The 22542-nt window shown below is 49.9% G+C and overlaps 1 protein-coding gene across 3 annotated transcripts; it reads right to left on the bottom strand.

Moving 5' to 3' along the window:
- Positions 1-1296: 1296 nt before the first annotated feature.
- On the bottom strand, positions 1297-15057 carry DPF2 (double PHD fingers 2). Of its 3 annotated transcripts, XM_058689633.1 has the most exons (13): positions 14923-14946; positions 12974-13061; positions 10343-10503; positions 9807-9914; positions 9322-9485; positions 8204-8296; positions 7961-8039; positions 7430-7471; positions 6262-6399; positions 6017-6145; positions 5786-5898; positions 4615-4696; positions 1297-2628 (listed from the first exon to the last, which is right to left on the bottom strand). In XM_058689633.1, exons 3-13 carry the CDS (start codon positions 10473-10475, stop codon positions 2552-2554), a joined length of 1158 nt encoding a protein of 385 aa, XP_058545616.1. In that variant the 5' UTR covers positions 10476-10503; positions 12974-13061; positions 14923-14946; the 3' UTR covers positions 1297-2551. The 3 variants fall into 3 exon arrangements, with proteins under 3 accessions (XP_058545616.1, XP_058545614.1, XP_058545615.1); XM_058689631.1 differs by lacking the exon at positions 12974-13061 and having other exon boundaries at positions 14923-15057; XM_058689632.1 differs by lacking the exons at positions 7430-7471; positions 12974-13061 and having other exon boundaries at positions 14923-15057.
- Between the last annotated feature and the right edge of the window lie 7485 nt (positions 15058-22542).

Below are 22542 nucleotides of genomic sequence, written 5' to 3'. Positions count from 1 at the left end.
CTCACAGGCTTCCCTCTCCAGCCCAATTCTACCGGCTGATTCTTCTTCCATCCCTCTATGTCCCATCCTAAATCTCATCCCTTGCAAACCCTTCCCAAATTTCTTATGCCTGCTACAGCATTTTTTTTTTTTTTTTTACATTTCTTCTTCTTTTCACTTCCTTTTCTCTTAGAGACTACTCAGCTACCAACGATCATTGCTTTACTCCCTCTGCTTCTGGCCTACTTCCGTGTAAAAGCCTGAGAACAGGGGATGTGCTTTGTTGCTACCAAAATTCCCAGCCTAGAGCACCCTGCCTACTTATTGAATGCAATGGTCTAGGCCACTGGCTTCTAGTAGGTAACAGTGGCTTTCAGACTGTTCCAAAAAATGCTAAGGATACCTCAGTGGGTTCATAACTGATTGATTCAAATCTTAAGTTTAAGAACTTCAGGGCACCTGGGTGGCTCAGTTAGGTGTCAGACTTCTGCTCGGGTCATGTCACAGTTCATGAGTTCAAGCCCCGCATCAGGCTCCATGCTGACAGTACAGAGCCTGCTTTGGATTCTCTGTCCTTCCCCCACTTGGACATGCTCTTTCTCTCTCAAACTAAAAAAAAAAAAAAAAAAAAAAAAAAAAAAGCTTAACTTCAAAACACACGCTCAAGTGATATAGAAGATCTGTTATGGAAGCTATCAAAAAAAAAAAAAAAGCTGGCTGCAAAGAAGGAAACTCATTTTCGTGCATGTAGACAAGTCCCGAGGAAGGTGGCAGTGGGGGCCGAGCTCATGCACACTGTACCTGCAGGAACGAATGCCAGGCAAGCAAGGCTGAGTGGGGGGTCTCTCTGCTCATGTGCATCATCCATGCACAAAGCTTTCACATGTCCCATCGTAATATTTTCTTCTGTGATTCTTTTATATTTAGACTCAAGCTCCTGAACCCGTGTAAAGTATCTGAAATCCCAAGATCAACTCTTATAAACCTGTCACCATCTGCATATACAAGTCTCGCCGAATTTCCTTCAAACCAACCAAAATACAGAAACAGGATGCTGAACCCAACTCTAACCCAAGTTTTGTATTAACTGGAACAACTCTGTCCTTTACAACAAGGAATAGTTGTAACACAAATATACGTTAAGGAGTTAGAACTAACAGAGTACTCAATTTTTTATATACGCTTTACATACGGGGGCTCAGCAAAAAATTTAACTTGGGATTAAATAAAAAACACTGTCCTAGGGAAGAAGTTTTAGGATGAAATGACCTTCTTAACCGGGAAAGGGAGTCAGGAGATAAACCATCCAGCAGGGAGTTCTGTGTAAAAACGTTTATTTGTACTAATGTTTAGAATACAGGAACTAAAGAAAGAAAAGACACCTCAACTCCAAAGCGACAGTGAATTAGGGCCTGCCCACAGCCAAGGGGAAGGCCACTCCAGGGTGTCCTGGCATGGACTGTCCCCCCCACTACTTCATGTCAGTGTCACCAGGCAAAAAACTGAGGAATCAGGGTGTGAAGACCTTACGAGCCGCTAGCGAGCGTGCAAGGGAAGAAAGGGACGTCTGTGTGGCTTCCCTGTGACCCAGGAGCCAGGATACACAGAGCAGGAGGCAGAGGCTCCCAATTCAGTTAAGGGCAGGAGCTGAATGTCCAGGTCCAGGAAGAACAAAAAGGGGATTTCGGAGGTAGGCTTTTTCATCGAGTTAAAAAACAGGCACATTATCCAACGTCTCCCTGTGGCCCCCAAGCTGCTGGCCTGGCCCCCTGATTCTTCCCCTCTCCCCACAAAACCAAAGGGAATAAGGAGAGGAGGCAGAAGACAGGAAATTCCAAGGGCGGGGAATGCTTCGGTCGTTAGAGACCGCCTGCGAGCGAGCCAGGTGAGCACAAGGAAGAATCAGGTGAAGCTGCTACTCCCCCTGGGGTGGGGTGGAGTGAGTGGGACAGGACAGAACAAGGAGGGTGACCAAGAGCATCCTGGCTCAGGCAAAGGATCCTGGGTAGCAGGAAGAGAGGGCTGCAGAGAGCCATTCTAGGGGAAGGAGGCAGCGAGGCTAAGCGGCACAACAGGCCCGGAAAGCTCCGTGCAAGCGCTGCCCCAGCTCGCTCAGCTGCTCACTCCCAGCCGCTCTTGGCAAAGAGACCCTGGTCTGCTCACCTCCAGGGGACGGGAACACCCTGGGGACCAGAGTGGAGGCAGAGCAGAGAGAAAAGCGAGCTGCTCTCCTACTCTTTCTCAGAGGACACTGTTTGAACCCTGTGATCACCAGGGCCGGGGCCCAAGGCAGGCAGAGTGAATGCACGTCACGGAGAGCAGTGAGAAGCCGGGCCGCAGGCATGCCTCGGGGCAGTGTGCTGCTCCGTTCTCCCTGAGGGCCTAGGGCCAGGGGCGGCCAGAGCTGCCACCCCAGCTTGCTGCTGCCAAAGGCAGATTGGCACGACCACCCGAGGTTCTCTGGACTTGTGAAAGAGGAGGAGGGGAGAGGTGGGCATGAAAAACAAGAGAGGAGGAGAGAAACAGCCCTAGATGCACGGGGGTGGGGGAGGGGAACGGGGATGGGGGCACATCAAGAGGAGTTCTGGTTCTGGTAGATGGAAGCTTTCTCCTTCAACAGGTCCAGACACAAGTGGCAGCTCCAACTTCCTGCAGAGAAACAGAAAGGGTCAGGACGGGGCCCACACGGCCCTGGCGTGTTGCCCCTCCACTCCCCACCTCTCCTTCCAGCAGCAGGACCAGCTACAGGTAGGATGAGAGATGTTCTGCCGCAGCGAACTCAGTTTCCCTGAGCTAAAAGAAACCTCTAGGGCTTCAAGTATCCTGAGAAATAATTCTCGGGGCTGAAAGAAAGAATCACCTGGAGGGCTATTTCCAAATGTAGACTCCTAAGCCCTCTTGGCCCTATTAAATCAGAATCTCTAGGAGGGCCTGGGAGGACAGAATTTTTTCAAGCATCTCAGCTTTAGACTTGTGATTACAGAAGAACCAGACTTGGTTCTCATGGCCCCAAAGGTCAGAGCGGAGATCATGAACAGAGGCTCTAGAGAAACCAAGTTTGATTCCACAGTAAGCCAGCTTTCTGTGAAATCCACAGGAAGAGGAGACGGGCTTGCCACCGTCACTGGCGTTTGAGGAGAGTCTGAGGACCGAAGAGAGGAAAAGGGGCAAACTGAGATGACCCAACTTGCTATTATCTATTTCACAGAAAAACTGGAAAAAATGTCCTGTCAGAAAAATACCTGCTTCATACTTTGCTTATTAATATTTATTACGGTTGCATTCTTGTTTTGGTTTTTAGAAAGAAAATGAGCCCTTAATGCCTCAAAATCATAAACGTAATTGTACATATGTGGATGTGCACACGGGAGAGAATCCACACCTTTTATAAACTCTTCGGCAATCTAGGACTCTCAAAATGGAAGAAGGTCCTTTCTAACTGAAAGGTCAATACCACAGGGGCTGGCAGTCTTCTCTGTAAACAGCCAGCCAGAGCGTTAAATATTTTAGGCTTTGTGAGCCACATATAGTCTCGGTCCCATGTTCTTCTTCTTTTTTTTTAAATCTCCTTTAAAAACGTAAAAACCATTCTTAGCTTGTGAGCTGTATACACTAGCTGTGGCTGGATCTGGCTTATGGGCTGCAGTTTGCTGACACCCGACTTAGAGCCTAGACCACCTCACGGCTTCTAGAGAGTTCTCCCTCAGCTGCCTGCAGCTCTTCACTACCTCAGCATCTGACAGTACTCCACTGGGAAGGCCCTCGTACAGTTCACGTCAAATTTTGTCCGTGAATTAATATTTTACGGTTAAAAAAAATAAACCACAAAACACATGACTTTTCCCCAAAGTAGATACATAAAGTGGGCATGACCGAGGACACCAGCTGCGTGCTCCCCTGCAGCTGCCAAAGGACTCTCACACTTCGCTAGTGTCTCCTTCCCTAGGGGGGTGACAGCAGTCTGACCTCTATTACAAGTCAGCTTAACCACACAGTGGGTCACTCGCTCTTGTCTGTAATGCTGGCCCACATCCTCTGTGCACAGTGAAAACCAGACACTCACATCCTCCTGAGCCAGCTCCCGAATTTCTATAAAGGAGGAGTCTGGGCACACAGATCTGGCTGGAGGGGGACTTCAGAGACGCTGCCACTTTTTGGTGCCACCACGGGTTCGGCTGAAGAGCTTCCAGAGACTCAGAGCATCATTAAGCAAACTACTGGAGGGGCAGGGTGACCCATTCAGGCTCCAGGTTTAACAGTTTTCTAGACTGGGCAAGGGAAGAGAGCTGCCGTGGACACTCAAACCTGTCAAGTTCAAAGAGCTGACACCAAAGCCTCACATCAGACAAACTACAAACGGACTTTCCTGGACCAGCTGGAGGAAAACAAACCACTCCTGGTAACTGTTTTCTGCTCAGCATTTGTTTTCTCTTGGGCTGGGGATTTTCTGCGTTTCTAAACGTATCCAGTGATAATGTGCACACATTAAACCCTTGAAGTTGAAATGCTAGGAAAGCACTCTGAGTGAAGGCAAAGTATCTATTCCCTGAGAAGAACAGATCATCGAGAAGAGAACTCACTTATTGTACGAGTGGTCTTCCAAGTTACTAACGAGAACTGTTCCGAGCAACCTACCTTCGGGAGGCTCAGACATGGAAGGGGTGAGACAGTACATATGATAGCCACGATCACAGTCGTCGCAGAAGAGCAGCTGGTCCTAGAGAAGGCAAGATGGAAGAGGAAGGGGCAGGTGAGTGACTAGTGGGCCTGTCAGGCCACTGGGGGCGGGTAGGGATGGGAGCTTCTGTAGACACCGCTGCTACTTCCAAGAGGGGTGGGGGAGGTGGCAGGTAAGAACAGACTCAGGAATTTCTGGATAGAAAATGGCTGTCCTGGGGCACCTGCATGGCTCAATCAGTTAGGCATCGGACTCGGTTTTGGCTCAGGTCAGGACCTCACGGTTTCGTGAGTTTGAGCCCCAAGTCAGGTTCCGTGCTGACAGTGCGGAGCCTGCTTGGGATTTTCTCTCTCTGTCCCTCCCGCACTCGCGCTGTCTCAGTCTCTCTCAAGATAAATAAACAAGGAGGAGGAAAGGGAAGGAAAGGAAAGAAAATGGCTATCCTCCACTCAGACTGAGTGAGTCACTGTCATTCCACCTGAATCCTCCCAGCTTCCTAACTCAGCTCCCGGCCTCCACTCTCGTCCCCTGTGTTCTATTCTTCACAGACTAAAGTCATCTTCTAAAAATGTTAAAGACAGGGCACATCACTCCGAGTAAACCCTCAGACCCGGTGGAGCGCCTTCCGCGCTCCCCACCCACTGTGCTCCCACTGCGGGAAGGCCCCAGCTGGCCACGCTGCCGCGGTTCACTTGGCTCGTCTGCCTTAAGTCCTCTGCACTTGGTGCCCCTCCCCTGGCCACGCTGTACCCGCAGACCTTCTTGGACCGGCTCCTCTGCATCAGCCGAATCTCAACGCCAATGTCACCTCCTCGGCGAGGCCGGCTCTGACCACCTACACGCATTACCCAGGGACTCTGCCACACCACTGCTTCCACTCCCTTCACGGCCTGTCGCCGAAGGGTCACTCATCTCCTTGCGCGCCGCTTGTTCCCAGGAGGGGACAGATCCCATGAAGGGAGTGGCCTCGTGGGTCTTGCGTCCTCGGTGCCTAGAACGGCAGCTGACACAAAGGGACCCGAGGTTCTCACTGGGGCGCTGGGGAGGGTCTTGCCTCCCTCTCACAGGAAGCTCCCGCACAAGGGCCGCGGGCGGCCGGGGGCAGGCGTGCGGGGTGGGGACACGCACATCGTTCTCGGAGGTGCCGCAGATGTTGCAGCACTTGCACTCGATGCACTGCCAGCGGTAGGTCTTCACGGCCGCCATCATCACCGGGGTGAACTGCAGGCAAGACGGGTGCCCTGTGGAGGGCGGGAGAGCAGGTGACATAGGCAGCTGTGGGGGGGCTGCGGTGGCGCAGGGGGCGGGTTGCCCGGGGCTCCCCGGGGGGGGCTGCCCGTGGCCCTGGGCCGGAGGTACCTGAGCGGCCACAGTCGGAGCAGGACACCAGCTCCTCGGGCTGCCCTGTCTTCTTGTTGATCTTGGAATCCCCCAGGCAGAAGTCGCAGTAGTTGTTGGGCAGGGCCAAGCCGTCGGGACCCTTCTTGGCTACAGAGAAAGAACTGTGACGACACCCACTGGGGCCGCTGGGCACCCCGTGTCCCTGGAAGGAGGGCTCTTCGTAGGCCGACTCCCGCTCGCCCCACCTCCGACGCTCAGCTTACATTTCTGCTCCTCCGACCTCTGGGAAACCGGGGTGGGCGGCTGTGAGTCTTCCTTGTCCTCACCCTCCTCCTCAGCCAAGTGGGAGTGGGCGTAGTGGTAACTGAGGCCTGGTCGGTTCTTGTAACGTTTTCCACAGACTGAGTGGGGAGAAGATTGCAGAGAAAGGTGTTAGGACCCGAGAGTGCCACATCCCCGCCCCTCCAAGTTGGGGGGCTCCACCTGAGGCGGAGGCAACCACCCTGCCCCCGTCGGCTCCGTCTGAGACAGGCCTTCAGTGACGGCCGCCTCCCCTCGGCTAGGAGCGCCAGGCCCCAGGGCTCTCCAGCTTCCGTAGCCCTTCCCCGTTAACCCCCAGCCCGTGGCCACCTCTGCTCTTCCACACTGGCTGTCTGGGAGGCTGAACCCTGGCCCCATTACCGCTTGCCCTGGCAACAGTCTGGGGAGCTCCGGGTCAGGAAGGGAAGGGAATTTCTATACTCTTGCGATATGGCAAGAAGGAATAAAGGTAAGGAAGAGACGCCAAACTTTTTTTTACCTCTCAGTCCACGCGGGAAGCTCAAGCTACCCGTGAATCCCACAGAGCTCGTCTCTGCCCAATGAGGATAAAGGAGTGGGGAGTGGATCACTTGGGGATCGCCTACCAACTGAGTCCACTGGGGTATCTGGCCCCCAAGGCAATTCAAAGACACTCTCACATCAGTGCCCTGCCCACCCCCTGCCAACCAGCAAAGAAAGCAGATCCCCACAAGGCATCTTATACTCTTAAGCGGTGACACCAAAAAGAGCAAGGGGGCCGGCAGGAAGGAATGGGGAGAGGACGGAAGGAGGTGGTGAGACGGTGAGAAACGTTAGCTGACCACCGAGTGTCTGTTCTGGGGAAGGGGAAGCAGAGGGATCTGTTCATAGCGGGTTCCTTAGAATGCTTTGAAGCCACCCCATGCAGCGGGGCCGAGCAGCCCTGGAGCCAGTCTGTGGGAGACAAGCAGCGGTAGAGGCAGCTTCCAGGACTGTTGAGGAGCGGAGCACAACAGAAAGCCCCCTGCTCCTACCCCATGCCATTCCAGAAATTTTTACACTAGCATCACAGGAGATGAGAAAGGTGGGAGAAACAAGGGAGGAGGGAAAAGGGATAGGAAAACCAAAAGTCTGAAAAGTTGAGAGAGCTACCTCTCTGGGGCGCTTTCGAGGTATGCTTTTGTTTGAAACTATCTGAAAGACAGAAAGAAAAGTCATGAGAAGAAGGCCTTGATACACTTGAGACAGGAGCGGCAGCAGCAGGAGAGCGGAGCGAACGAGAGAGAGACCAGCGGCGATGGCGCTCCCAGGGTGGAGGAACAGAAGTGGGGCGAGTCAGAGAAAAGGGGGAGAGCAGACATTGAAAAACTCAGTGCTGGACTCTGGGGGCCCTGGCTTGACTAGGGCCAGCAGACCTGGCCGCGGTCTATTGAGAGGCCAATTCTGCCTGCTGAGTGGGCCCCCACCCCCAGTCCCCCACCCCCAGGGACAGCAGAGATCTCTCCCAGAGCATGCAGGTCCCACCCATTGTGGAGCAGAGACCGGGGCCTCCAGTCGGCAGGCAGGACAGTGTCGAGGCTTGTTTTACCACTCTGAACAAGAACAATACCCTCCCTTCTCTCGCATCCTGAGCAGGGGCTGGGTCCAAGGCAGGGACTACCCACCCACTCATGAGGCACTCACTGTCACAGGCATAGGGCTTGTCCCGATCCTCCAGGATGGAAGCGTCCAGCTTCTTCCGGGCACTGCCCACACCTTTACCCTGCCAAAAAGAACAAAAAGATGTCTTACCAAGCTGTCTAGGCCTGAGGCGTTAAGCTCTCCAGGAAGTGGCTGCTGACTTCACGAGAGGAGAAATGGCAGTGACAAACAATAACGCAGAGGGACTCCGCGGGCTCCCCTGCAGGCAGCACCTTGGCTCCTCACCTTGGATTTCCCCTTGCCCCGACGCTTGGGAGTGTCTTCTTCATAGTCCTCGTCATCAAGGTCATCCAGGAAGTCATCTGGTTCTAGGATCCGCTGAGTGGACAGGAGGATTAGGATGGGCAGATACAAAGTACACTCAAAAGCTCCCCCACGACAGGACTGGCCAGGCCACCCACAACCTCCTCGGTCAGCTGCCCCCTCTGCTCCGGCCTCGTTCCTTACTGCGGCCCTTCAACACCCTACCACCCCAGTCCTTCTCTGTTCGATGCTGTGGGCTTTCCTTCCCTTTCGTGTTGTTCTCCTGGAGTGCCTTCCCCACCATCAACAAGGGACCGAATCAAATGCCATGTTTTCAGAAAGTCTTCCCTGGTACCCCAAGTAGCCATGTCCTCTCCTGCCTCTGATCTGCTGCCCTAGGGGCACACCAACAACGGTTCCCTTCCCTCTGACATCCCGCTTGCTAGATTTTTTTTTTAGTTTAATTAATTATTGTATTGTATTGTATTATTTGTTTTTAGTAATCCCTACACCCAATGTGGGGCTCAAATTCACAACCCGAGATCAAGAGTTGCACACTGTTTGGACCAGGCTAGCTAGGCGCCCCCAATTTTTAGATTTAAATTAGAACTTTGTTGCTTACTTGTGTGGCCTTATAGGAAGTTTCCTTTTCAACTACTCTGTTTCAACTTCCCTGCATGTGAAATGGAGGCCACAGTACCTACTTCATAAAGTTGTAAAGACTAGAGAAAATAATGGGAAAGCACTTAGCACAGTACCTGCCATATTTTTAGCTCTTATTATTTCTATGTATAGTTTTATCTTCCCTGTTGGCAGGGACCAGGTCTGCTTCACCCATGTAACCCCGGGCACCAAAAAACATCTGTGACAAAAGATGAACGAAGGAGAGTCTGTCCTTAGAAGGAAAGAAACAGGAAAAACTGGATGCTAAAAGCGAAGCCAGTCAGTACCCAGTGCTAATTAGGGAATGAAGCAGGAGAACCCACGGGCCTGCCTCCTGGCCCACAACCTCTGCTTCCATTCTGCTTACTGGGTGGCCTCTGATGAAGAGGAGGCTGGTTTCCATCAAAGCTCCCTTAGCCACAGTGTTAATCTCGTACCTTCCGTGCTCGACTGTTGGTTACAGGAAACTCGCCCAGGCTGTCATCATCCACTCGGGGATCTGGGGCGCCTCGCTTCTCCAGGGGGTCGGTGCGCAACAGAGCCTCTAAACTACTGCCGTCTTGAGAGATCAGCCCCTCTTTCTTCAGGGTTTGGTCTGTGTCTGCAGGCAAGGTCAGGATGAGGCGAGGCTCACAAGGGCTGAAAGCAGACCGCTCTGGGTCTACAGAGCGCGAGGCCAGCCATAGACCAGTCACTGTCATTTGGTCTCTGGTTGCCCAAGACACTCCAGTTTACATGGCACCATAACTTATCTGTTTACCTGTCGCTTCTATCAGACTGAATTCTTTATAGGAAAGAATGGCTTCTCATTCATTTTAGTATCTTCAGGATCTAGCACTGGCCCTGGTATATAATAGGTAATCAACAGACCTCTTCACCACGCAGCAGGCCACACCCCTACTCAGGGAGGAGTGTGCTTTACCTGGTTTAATAGATGGGAAAGAAAGTCTTGGATCCTCAGGAGGATGGGCTCGCCGCTTTTTCCTCCAGCGCCGGGCAGGGTAGGAGTACAGCTGCCCAGAGGCCAATCCTGTGCAAACACAGAGAGAAAAGTCAAGCCCTAACCCAGTCCTGGGCAATAAGATCGAACGCTTTCTAGATGAGTAGCCCTCCCCACCCCATCCCAGCCTTGAGTTCTAGAGCAAGGGAGGAATATGGACAGTGAGGGTCCAGGGGCAGGAGGAGGGACCGTTTATGCAAAAGACAAATGGATGTAGGCTCAGGGGCTTTGGCTAACACATGGCTTCCCAAGAGCCCAAAGACAGCCTCAGCAGGGCAGCCCCGCAGAAGCCAAAGATGCTGATATGAACCTGTCTGCTTCATCCCCCCGGGCTCCTAATCAAGACAAGACCATGTTCATCCTTGGGCCGAAAGCAGTAAGGAAAACCCCTTCAGCTGGCTCATCACGGAAGCTGAGGAAGCTCCTTCCTTCCTGCGCTTCTGAGCGTGAACCCTCACCTGGACCCCGGTGTCGCTTTTCCATCCAGATGTAACAGTTGCTCTGGGCTACTCCAGTCTGTGAGTCCAGGAAGGGAAGGCGTACACTGCGCTCAGCACAGAGGCGGGCATTGTAATTGTGGCACTGCTCCATGGCATCTTTGTAGTACTGCTCCCCGAGGCTGCGGAAAGACCGAGATCAGGGTAGAGTGGAGCACAGGGTGCTGAGCTATCCCTCCCTTGCCATCTGCTTCTTTAGAAGGTTCAAGGGACTGGGAGATCGTGGCTTGGTCCTATTTGCCTCCATCTCTGCCTCATGGGACACCAAGTCCCTTCACGAAGCCATTATGAGGAAAGGCACTTTATAAATAAATTACCATCAGGAACACATGATCTCTCATGTGTCTAATCAGACCTAAGTCTAACCCACAAAGAGAGAAAGAAACGAACGTTCATTCTGTGCCTCTCTTGAGTCCAGCCTTGTGCTAGCCAAGATGCTGTTTCTCTTAACCCTCATGACCGAGAAGCAGAGGTTAGCTTCTTTTTATGAATGAGCAAAGGAGTTCAACAAGGTCTGGGGGACTTACTAAAATATATTTAACAAACTACGGCATATCTATACAATGAAATTGTATTTAGCCATTTGCAAAAAAGAAGGAAACTCTTCATGTGCTGATATCAAACAATCTCCAAGATGAGTAGAAAAAAATAAGCGAGGTACAGTGGTGAGAAGTGTTAGGAGATGCTACCATTTACGTAACAAGAGGTGGAAAAGAAACCGTAGGCCTCCAGAGAGAAAGACTGGGGGCAATTTCTCTTCTATGCCATTTTATACCTTTTGAATTTTGAACCATGCACAGGTTTCTCCCACTGACAGTTTCCTTTATGGCACTTCACTTTTACAAAAGACCTACATTAGTACCTGTTTTCACTAACCAAAAGAGATTCAGAGAGGATTTTCGCTTTCAAGAAGTGGTAATTGCTTCGTTGCTTTATGCCATTTCAGCTTATGAACAGTTTCATAGGAACACTCTACTTTTGGATAGCCGGGGTGAGGCGGGGGACCTGTATTTAGACAACTAATTAATTCTATATACTAATTTTACAGTCAATGGAAAACATCTGAAAATACCTGAACTACCTTGAAGCCTACTTTTTTAGTGTACTATTAGAGTGATATAAAACCTGTTTGCTCAGAGGCTCATCCTAGGTCCTTTCCCATTCCCACCATCAAATTATTTACTCAAAGACTCAGCTTGAAATCTGTATCTTCTTTCACTCCAAAGACTCAGTTTGAAATCAAAATCAAAGGTAAACCTTGGGGTGCCTGGGTGGCTCAGTCGGTTAAGCCTTGGACTACTGGTTTCACCTCAGATCATGATCTTAAGGTTCGTGGGTTTGAGCACCATACTGGGCTCTGTGCTGACAGTGTGGACCCTGCTTGGGATTTTCTCTCTCTCTGCTCCTCCCCTGCTCGTGTGTGCACGTGTGCGCTCTCTCTCTCAAAATAAACGTTTAAAAAAAAAAAAAAGAGGTAAACCTTTAAGTGCTTTAAAAAGCAGGAAAATTACACAGTGCCAGGAGCTACTTGGTTCTAAGAAGCATGTATAGAGAAACAATCTTGTTCTCACCCTTCACAGTTTAACAAGCACTTTATTAACGGAACTTAAACTAACTATAATGATTCGTATCTACATATTCAATCAATCTTAAAAATAAACTGAAGGCAGGGGTGGTTTCTTTGCCATAGTATCCCCAATACCCTCAAAGGCGTCTGGGACATCCTGACTTGACCTGGGAGTAAGACCTTGCATGGCTACAAGTCACCAGACAAATGTCGACATTTAATCAACCCACGTGGAGCTCCAGTCCCTCTGCTACAGACTGGGGAGGTTGGACTAGATAAGCTCAAACACAGTCTGTGAAGGAGACCCCTAGCATGAGAAGCTGGACAGAGTATGTCTTTGTTGCTTATGTCCACAACTCAAGCTACACCAACAAACCATGCTCTGGAATCAGAAGGGGGGGCTCTCACAGCAGCCGTAAGAGACTACTTAGGCACAGCCTACTTAGTATGTTCCCAAGCAACTGAAAAAGACACACACCATACACAAGACGGTGACAACACAAGACAGCCTGGCTTATTTCAATGAGCTGTAATGACTGTAATTTGAGGGAAGCACGAATCTTGTGTTGGAGAGTAAAGAGAAAGGAACAGGCTCACAGTAGCTGGCCTTTAGGAGGCAGCCATGTCCTTACCACACAGAGGAAAATTGGATAAACACGGCTGAATGCTGCAGCTCCTTTGTTTCTGCTGATGGGAATTGATACTGACACTGGAAGTCAAACGGAAGGAAGGATGAGATGGACTTTGGGCTGCAAAGTCAGAGCAAGGAGGCTACAATTGGTTTGGGGTGAAAGAGTGAGAGATGTTCTATCAAAGCCCTTGTGAGTTAAGTGGGATTTCAGAAGGCGGTGCAAACAGTCTCCTGAGTAGAGAACTGGCCATGAAACACCTAAGCTGGGAGAAGAGAGGATCTGATGAGGAGAGATGAGGAGAGATTAAGAGAGAATAAGAGAGAATTTATAAATAGGAAGATTCTTCTTCCAGAACAAGATGCAAGTCAGAAAAGATGAGCTAGTAGTCCTGACCTGGATGTATCATCTCAGCTGTTCAAAGAGCAGGCACACCATGATCAAGAGAAGCTCCGGAAAGATATCTCTCTCCACGGTGACGATGCTATAGGAAGAATACAAGCCCCCTCTTAAAGGGCAAGTTCTGTGGGAAAATGTATTAATTGTGGCTCACAGCCCTCTGCAGCTACAACAGAGGAGAAAGTTACTAGTACTCAGGAACCAGGGGCTGGTGACCCTCACAATCTCTGTAGTTCCTTGAAGACGAGTAAGTCATGCTCTGTGTCAACAGGCAAGTCCTCCCTTTTAGCACCACATGAAAGGGTTGGCAACTCTATTTCCCTGAAGAAAGTCCCCCAACACAAAGTCTTATTACCGATTAGCTCTCCAAACCCAGGAAGTCTGACATTCCCCCAGTACAGTAAGATTTCTAAGGTAGGGGCTCTGATTCTTTTCTGGGAAGTATGAAACCTTTGTGAAACCTCCCCTTACAATGGGATTTGTGGTGGGGGGTGGGGGGGGTGGGAATCAACAAAGAGAAAGGCAGGGAAACAAAGAAAGAACATCTGAGTCAGGAAGGATAACTATACAAATGGTAGATCAACAGCGACATTTCTAAATTGAGGGAAATGTCAGCCTGAAGAAAGAGCTGGGGGAAACTGGAGTGGGCAGATCAGAGAGAAAGATAATAGTGTTAGGAGGAGGGGTAGCTGAAAGAGGAGGCAGGATGGAGCTGAAAGCAAGTAAAAAAAAAAAAAAAAAACAACCCACAGGAGAAGGCACTTAGCTTAATGGAAGTGGGAATGCATTCTCAAAGAAAAAGGCTACAGGCAGAAAAGGGGGAAGCAACATACTCTTTAAAAAGGCTCTTGGGAAGAGTGGGGGCTCAGCCCACCACAAAGGCAGATGAGAAGCTGTGAGTCCCTCAGAATAGTTGCCAAACCTTTACCTTGTCATCCAGGCAAAATCCAAAAGCCCTGCCTGGACATCTAGACAACTAGACACCTTCCAATTTTCCTACTGCTGCACCAAGCCCAATTTACCCATTAAAAAGAGCTTCCTCTATTTGCCCACCCGGCACGAACCCATTTCCCATCTTCAGGGAGGAGGCTGGGTGAAATCAAGTCCCAAAGGATCTTGAACTCACAGCCAACAGACCCCTCTCCATTGCCCAACAACCATTAACTAACTTTGCTCGACACCTGCCTGGCACAAGGGGACTGCACAGCGCGCAGCCTGCCCACCTAGGTGCCCCTCTGGGCTGCAGAGGCGTCCTGGACTGCTTCCGTCCAGTTCCCGTTTTTTGGTGGCTGGACTGGCCGGCGCAAAGGCCCTCTCCCCTGAAGTTCTCGCTCTTCTGCATCGGCTCCTCCACAAATTCTTCCCAAGAATGTTTTTGGTCTGGGGTAGCACATCCTCAAGACCCCCCCCACCCCACCCCACCCCGAACGTCACGGGGCTGTTAAAACAGCTCCGCGGGGCTTAACTGCGCCAAGGCTTGCTGAGCCTGTTGCTCCAGGACGGGCTGCGGGCAGCCGATGGGGAGGGGTCGGCGGCCGGACTTCGCGGGGACACGGGTCGGTCCCGGGTCCACCCTCGACCCGGCCCCTCCGGACCGAGGCGTCTGGTCTCTAGAGCGCACCCAGACTGTCTCTCGTACGCCACAAGGGCGCCATGCTCAGGACACCGTGAGCCTTAAGGAAAGCTCAGACCGCACAGCCCCGCAGGGAGGCTGCCTGTAAGGGGCTCCCGTGGGCCCCCCTCAGGGCCTCCACAAGTTTCCAAAGAAGCGCAACGTCTTCTCGGGAGTCTCCTGTTGCCCTCCCTACCAGAAGTCGCAACGACGCCTTCTCGGGCACGTCCTTCCCTCCGCCTCGTCCCCTCCCGCACCGCCCCCTACTCCCAGGTCCCTTACAAGACCCCCCCCCCCACCCCCCGGCCTAGGAGAGAAAGAAACGACAACTCACAGCTTCACTACATTTTCCACCACAGCCGCCATCTTCCCTGTTCCTCTCCCTCAGGCCGGGAGGCCCGGAGCCCTCAGTGCGCAGGCGCCAGGACCGCACCAGGGAACCGGTTTCCTCGTTCCTCTGCGCAGGCGCCGTGCAGGCGCGCGCGCCCGAGAGCGAGGCACGGGGAACACGCTGGGTGACGGTCCACCCGGCCCAGGGAGCCGAGGGAGCCCTGTGCGCAGGCGCGATGGAGGCGGGCGCGCGCTCCAGGGGCTCCAGCTCGAGCCCGGTGTCTTCCACTGGGAGGGCGGGACCAGCGAGAGAGGATCTGGCCTGGTGCAGAAATGAGAGGATGGATGAAATGATGAAATGCAGGTTGGTGAAAACTGGCAGGCCCAGAGATGGGCTAGATGGAGCATATACGTTCTGCTACCTCGCCGACCTTTAACCTTGTGATTAACCCTTTGCCCTCACTCACGGGCTCGGGGAGGGGGATGTTGGTGGCTAGCCAAAGGCAAGAGTGGTGCACGGTCACTTGTCTTCCCCTCCCCCCCCGCCCCCCCCCTCCCCATCAAGTGCCCATTTAGGGAGAGGAAAATTAACGTCCAGAACTGGGCAGTTCTTTGTCCTGAATATTGGACTCTTGGCAAAAGTTAGCTCCCTTTCCTGTCACCAAACCCAGCCACCAACTGAAGTGATAGCCACTTCTCCCATCCTTCCTACTTCTGTCCCTCCACCCAGACTCTGAAGAACTTCTTTCCTGCAGCTGTCTGTGAATCTTTTGTACCATTCATTTCTCCTTCACTGTTGACTCATGCAAATTCATGTACAAACATGGCTTAATATCCTCTTAAAATATCAGAGCTCTTCTGGCGCCTGGGTGGCAGAGTGAGTTAAGTGTCCTACTCTTGATTTCCGCTCAGGTCATGATCTCATGGTTGGTGAGTTCGAGCCCTGCGTCAGGCTCTGCATTGACAGTGTTGAGCCTGCTTGGGATTCTCTCTCCCTCTCTCAAAATAAATAAATGAACATTAAAAAAAAGCAGAGCCCTTCCTTCAGCCCATGTCTGCCTTGGATTATCACCCCATTTCTTTCTACCCTTTCAAAGCTAAGTTTCTGTTTATACACCCTATCTCTGTTGACTTACTTCCAAGTCCCTTTCTGCCCGGTTTAATGGTGATTCTGTTCCCCCTAGTTCATTGAAACAGGTCCTAACAAAGACACCAGGACCTTCATTTCAACACCTTTAGAGATCTCGTCTCCATCCTCATTGGCCTGTCAACCTCGTGACACTACTCACCTTTGCCTCCTTTTTCAAGCTCTTCTCAGGGTCTCTGAGATGCACACCCTCCGGCTGTGCTTTGATCACACTGGTCCTTCAGGCTCTTTTGCTGACTGTCCTCTGTTCCACTTTTAACTGTCCCAGTCCTCAGGGCATGGTCTTTGGTCTTTGACACATACCTTATCCCATTAATCCCAGGATGTGCGTATTCCCAGGCCTCTCTTCCATCTCAGGATTTTAGAATCAGAAGACATCTTACCATCACTGTGCCTTAAGACCATTTTTGGCAGAAAAGAGTTGTGGGATATCTGTCCCTGCCTACCCTGCATTTGTAGAATAGGTGCCAGCAGCTTGGAAGCAAACCCCAGAGACAACACTGATGCACTCTTTTCCCTAGGAACCAAATGATTGTGGGGACAAAGAGTATCCGAGGTGACTCCAAAGCAGGAGTCAAAGGCACACGGGGCGCCGGGTGGCTCAGCCAGTTAAGCATCCATTTGTCGATTTCGGCTCAGGTCATAATCTCCCAATTCGTGGGATCCAGCCCCGTGTGGGACTCTTCACTGACAGCACGGAGCCTGCTTGGGATTCTCTCTTTCTCCCTCTCTCTCTGATCCTCCCCTGCTTTCACGCTTGCGCACATACACTCTATCTCTCTCCCTCTCTCAAAATAAACATTAAAAAAAAAATACAGTATGTGTTGTGGCCTGAATGTTTGTGCTCCTCCCAGTCATATGTTGAAGCCCTAACCCCCAGTATGATGGAGGGTATTTGGAGGTGAGGCCTTTGGGAAGTGATTAGGTTTAGATGAGGTCATAAGGGTGGGACCCTCTTGATGGGATTAGTACCCTTATAAGAGGAAGAAGACAGATACCTCTCTCCTTGAGGAAAGGCCATGTGAAGTCATGACAAGAGGCAGATATCTACAAGTCAGGAAGTGCGCTCTCATCAGAACCCAAATCTGCTGGCACCTTGATCGTGGAGTTCCCAGCCTCCAGAATGGGAGAAATAAACGTCTGTTGCTTAAGCCCCCCAGTCTGTGATATTTTGTTATAGCAGCCCAAGCCGACTAGGATAGCATACTAGCACTGAAGCTGAACATACACAAATCCTATGGTCCGGCAACTCCACTCGTGGATACATACACCAAAAAAGCATGCACAAGAATGTTTACCACGGCGTTCATTGTAATAGTTTCAAACTGGAAAAAACCAATGCCCACAACAGTACAATAGATCGAGCAAAATGGAAAGAATAAGTTATCGTTATACAACAATGTGAATGAATCTCAAAAACTTAACACTGAATAAAAGAAGCCAGTTTCAAAAAAGGACATATTGTATATATTGTATATATAATATTGTATTATTATTATATGTACAATTATATATTGTATATATAATTATATATAATTTATATATAATTATATAAAATTTATATATTTTTCCATTTATATAAAGGTACACAAATAGGCACATTAATCCATGGAGTCAAAACCCAGGAGACTAGTTATCTTTGGAGGATAATGACAAGAGGGGGCAAGAGGTAGCTACTGAGGTCCTAGTAATGTTCTTTTTTTTAATGTTTATTTTTTTGAGAGAGAGCACATTAGAGTGGGGGGGGCAGACAGGGAGAGGGGGACAAAGGATCTGAAGTGGACTCTGCACTGACAGCAGAGAGCCTGATGTGGGGCTCGAACTCACTAACTGTGAGATCATGACCTGAGCCGGAGTCAGACGCTTAACTCACTGAGCCGCCGAGGCACCCCATGTTTATTTATTTTTGAGAGAGAGAGCGCAAGCAGGGGAAAGGCAGAGAGATTGGAGCCAGAGGATCCAAAGTGGGCTCTGTGCTGGCAGCAGTAAGCCCTATGTGGGACTCGAACTCATGAACCACGAGATCATGACCTGAGCTGAAGTCAGAGGCTTAACCAACTGAGCCAGGCGCCCCTATAGTAATATTCTTTTTCTTCGTCTGGGTAGTGGGTACGTAGGTTTGTGAATAATTTAGTTATTTGTTAATAATTTTATTATTATTACTATTTTACATGGGGAAGTTGAGTAGAGTTTAATAAAATAAGTTTTTACAAAGATACAAACACGGGAAGCAAAAATAATATAAAAACAGGGAGGGGGACAAAACATAAGAGGCTCTAAAATATGGAGAACAGAGGGTTGCTGGAGGGGTTGTGGGAGGGGGGAGGGGCTCAATGGGTCAGGAATCTACTCCTGAAATCATTGTGGCACCATGTGCCAAATAATCTGGATGTAAATTATAAAAAGCAAATACATTATAGAAAGAAAAAAAAAAGTGGACCCATCCTCATAATGCCTCAGGACACCTAGCTGAAGCAAGCATATTTGGTACCGAATCATAGACTTTAGGAAGGAATTTACCGTCATCCCAGTCCTCAAATTATGTCTAAAAATATTTTTTTCAAATCTGACAAAGATAACCAGGCACACAAAGAAAAAAGAAACCTTTCACAAGAACCAGTACAAAAAATATAAAACACAAACTGACTCACACAAAGATTTAACATGTTGGAATTATCTGATGCTGACCATAAAATAACATTGCTACTGCATTTAAAGGAGTTAAAAACGAGCATAAGAACATCTTCAGGGGACAAGTACTTATTAAGAAATGCCACAACAGAATTTTAAAACAACAACATAGAACTTCTCCAACGGAACCATAAAATAACCAAAATTAAAAACACAATGAATCCTTTAAACAAATTACTCACAGCTGAAGAGAGAACATAGAAACTAGAAGATAGGTAGGCAGAAATTGTCCCTAACATTGCACAGAAAGACAAAAGAACAGAAAATAGAGAATTAGAGCAGAAACATAGATACATAGAGAGATCTAATATACATTTAGTTGGGGCGTCAGAGGGTAGGGAGAAAGGGGGCCGAGGCAGTATTTAAAGAGAAAATGATCGATAATTTCCCAACAATAATGAAAGATGTGAATCCACAGATTGAAGAAGTCAAATAAAACCAAAACTGAGCTAAATAAAGACTTCATGGAGGCTCCTGGGTGGCTTAGTCCGTTGGGCACCTGACTCGGGTCGTGGTCTCATGGTTCCTGGGTTCGGGCCCTGCGTTGGTCTCCATGATGGAGGCATGGAGCTTACTTGGGGTTCTCTTTCTCTCTTTCCCCCTCTCTGCCCCTGCCCCCTCTCTCCCTCTCCCTCTATCTCAAAATAAATGAATAAACTTAAAAAAAAAAAGAAAAAGACTTCCTGGAAATGAATGCTAGAGCACTTGGGATGAACTATTGTAATGTCCGCAACTTATTTTCAAAAGGTCAGAAAAAAAAGTTTTTATAGGCAAAGAGATAAAGGAAACGATAAAGATAAAGGGGAGCCTGGCCGGCCCAGTTGATACAGCATGTGCGACTCTCAATTTCAGAGTTGTAGGTTCGATCCCCACATTGGGGGTAGAGATTACTTTTTTTAAAAGTCCTTAAAAAAATTCTTGAAGGAGTCCGTAGCTTCTACGTATGTTTCTTTTCTCGCTGCATCAAGTATATTTTTATATATTTTAATTCTCCCATTCTTGTCTCCTGCTTTCCACTCTTGAATATAGGGTGTATTGGTGATAACTAACTTTATAGCACAGTTCAGAGTTTGCAAAGTATTGAGATGGGGCTGGTAAAAAAAATTGCAGGAGGAATGAACATCTCGAATTCCTGGACTTGCAAGTGGATGTGATCATTGACAAGATATTGAGTCATCTCCCTTTGGAAAAAGAGTGAATCTGTTTTCGACAGAAATAGGAATAGATCCATTCTACTAGGGAGGTTTATATTATAGTAAGTCATGCATGAATGTTGGGCGTCTAAGACAGCAGACTGTACGGACATTTGTCTTTTTTTTTTTTTTTTTTTTTTTTGGCTGTCCAATGACTTCTCTATTGGGGGGAAATTCCTTTTTGTGGGTGGTATTTGTAGGGCATGGTGCCTGAACAGCACTGTACAAGCTGAAGAGGAAAGATCCATCTTTCCATCCCTGGCTACCTTGGTGCAAGCAGGTGTTTCTAGTTCAGTTAGTCTGATGCTTCAGGCCCCCTGCCTAAGTCCCTTTCTCCAGCCGGACACAGCAGCTCCGAGTGGTTTCCTAGGTCTCTTGGGTTGGTGCCCGATGCAGGGTGGGTGGGGGACAGTTCCAGGGGACCTAGGGCAGGCATGTCTCCGTCCCATGGCTACTCTGGCCTTGACTCTGGTCCAGGGTGAGGTGCAGCCTTCCAACTGGGTAAAGCTGTAAGGAAGGTTTCCTTTTTTCTTGTCTTCCAAGGGAAGGGACAAGCCGTTCAAGCCCTGAGAGGGAGCCTACAGGCAAGAAGCTGCTGGCCCTTCAGCTCCCCACCTTTGGTCTGCACACTTGACCAGTTCTGATACAGAACTTCTGTTGGGGCAAGAAGGTTGCAGTGGAGTATAGGCTTTGGGGCGTCACAGGCCCGGGTTAAAGCCCCACAACCGATAGTGAAACCCCTAATCTCTAAATGACGGCAGAACTTTCAGACTAAAAGGAAAAAGTTGAGCAGGGATGTAAAATGGTGCACCTGCCATGGAAAAGAATATGGTGGTTCCTCAAGAAATTCAACATAGAATGAGGGTATGATCTAGCAATTTCCGCGTCTGTGTATGGACCCAAAAGAATTGAAAGCAAGGACTCAGACAGGTATCTGTACATCCGTGTTCATAGCAGCATTATTCACAATAGCCCAAAGGCAGAAACAACGCATGTGTCCACTGATGGATGAATGGATAGACGAAATGTGGTCTAGAGGGACAATGGAATGGTATTCAGCCTTTAAGAGAAGGAACTGTCAACACCTGCCATAGCGTGGATGCACCTCAAAGAGGTCATGCCGAGTGAAATCAGACGATCACAAGAGGACAGATACTGTGTGACTCCACTGATTTCAGGTCCCTAGAGTAGTCAGATTCATAGAGACAGGAAGTAGACGGTGGTTGCCAGGGGCTGGGGGAAGGGAGAATGGGACGTTAGCGTTTAATGGGTGTGGAGTTTCACTTTGGGAAGACGAGAAAAGTTCTGAAAGGGATGGTGGTGACGGTTGCAGAATAATGTGAATGGACTTAACACCACTGAATTATGCACTTACAAATGGTTAAAATGGTACATCTCATGTTGTATAGATTGCCCCCCCGCACCCCCCCCCCCCCCCCCCCCCGCCCAGCCCAAGCAAAATGCCTCCTGGTCAAATTCAGCCTCCGCGATGAAATCTGACACAGGAACTGGAGGCCAGAGGCTGGGGGTGAGGGGGGAGTCTGGGATCCACAGGGTCAGAAGGATGAAGAACCAGCGGAGAATGGAAGAAGGGGAAACTGAGGCTTGAACTTGCCTCCAGCTGCCCATGTGGTCTGTACCAATCAGACACCAAGCCCCATCTTATTAACACTCTCCGCACCTCCGTCCTCACTGTCCCTGCCTCGTCCAGTCCTCCTCACCCTGCACTGGCTTCCTCCGTTTTGACCTTTGGTCCGTCGTTCATTGGCCTGGGTGGTGACCCTTCTAGAACCCGGATCTGACCATGTGTCTCTCCTGCTTAAAATCTGTCTGCAGCCCCCCACTGCCTCCGCTCAGCCTAGCAGGCAAAGCTGTTCCCAGCTGACTCCAACCTGCTTTTCGTGCTTCACAGTCCTCTCGTTCCCAACCTCTGAGTTCCTTTATGTCCGTAGGCATTTTTGAATACCCTCCCTGTGGCGATTCCTAAGTGTTATCCCTAGTTTTCCCCACAACCCTGCACGGTAGGTCCCACTGACTACCTCTTAGAGGTGTGGAAACAGTCTCACATAGTCTAGGTCATACTCTTAGATCTCTGCTCTTTTCACCACACGGCGGCTCCTCTGTCATTCACTCTGGTGCCCCAGTGCCTTTGCTTATGCGCGAGCGTATCTCAGCCCTCAGGTCTGGCTCAGAATCACATCTATCCTAATGGGCCCTGACACCAGTTGTGTGTCGGCCCCAAGCATTCGCGATCGTGTTTTCTTCACAGTGTTCAGCCCAGTTGGCACTCGCCCTACTTGCTTACAAATTCAATATCCTTTTCCCACTGGAATATAAGCTACAGGAGTGGGGATCGCGGCTGTGTGAGATCCCCGGCACCTGGAGCACACCTGGGTGCCCTGTAGGTGGCGACGAGCCCGCTGACAGGCACTGTTGGGTCCCTCCCAGCCCCAGGCCTGGCCGGTCCCGCCCGCGTGCCCCCTTAGTCTTCGGAAGCTGTAGAAGCTGCTGGTCCCTTGCACTAGGCCTTGGGGTTACTCTTTCGCTCTTGGGCCTCCCCCGGTAGACCCCAGCAGCCTGGGCACAGCGCCCG

This window comes from Neofelis nebulosa, chromosome 10, assembly GCF_028018385.1.
Source record: "Neofelis nebulosa isolate mNeoNeb1 chromosome 10, mNeoNeb1.pri, whole genome shotgun sequence".
In the NCBI taxonomy this organism is placed as follows: Eukaryota; Metazoa; Chordata; class Mammalia; order Carnivora; family Felidae; genus Neofelis; species Neofelis nebulosa.
This window is presented reverse-complemented; position numbering and strand designations above follow the sequence as displayed.

Excerpts from the sequence above, each read along its gene's own strand:
- DPF2 (XM_058689631.1), bottom strand. The coding sequence starts at position 14,954 with ATGGCGGCTGTGGTGGAAAATGTAGTGAAGCT. Across the intron at positions 7,472-7,960 it reads CAAGCCCTATGCCTGTGACA|ATAGTTTCAAACAAAAGCAT; the intron begins GTGAGTGCCTCA and ends TCTGTCTTTCAG. Across the intron at positions 6,400-7,429 it reads CTCGAAAGCGCCCCAGAGAG|TCTGTGGAAAACGTTACAAG; the intron begins GTAGCTCTCTCA and ends CTCCCCACTCAG.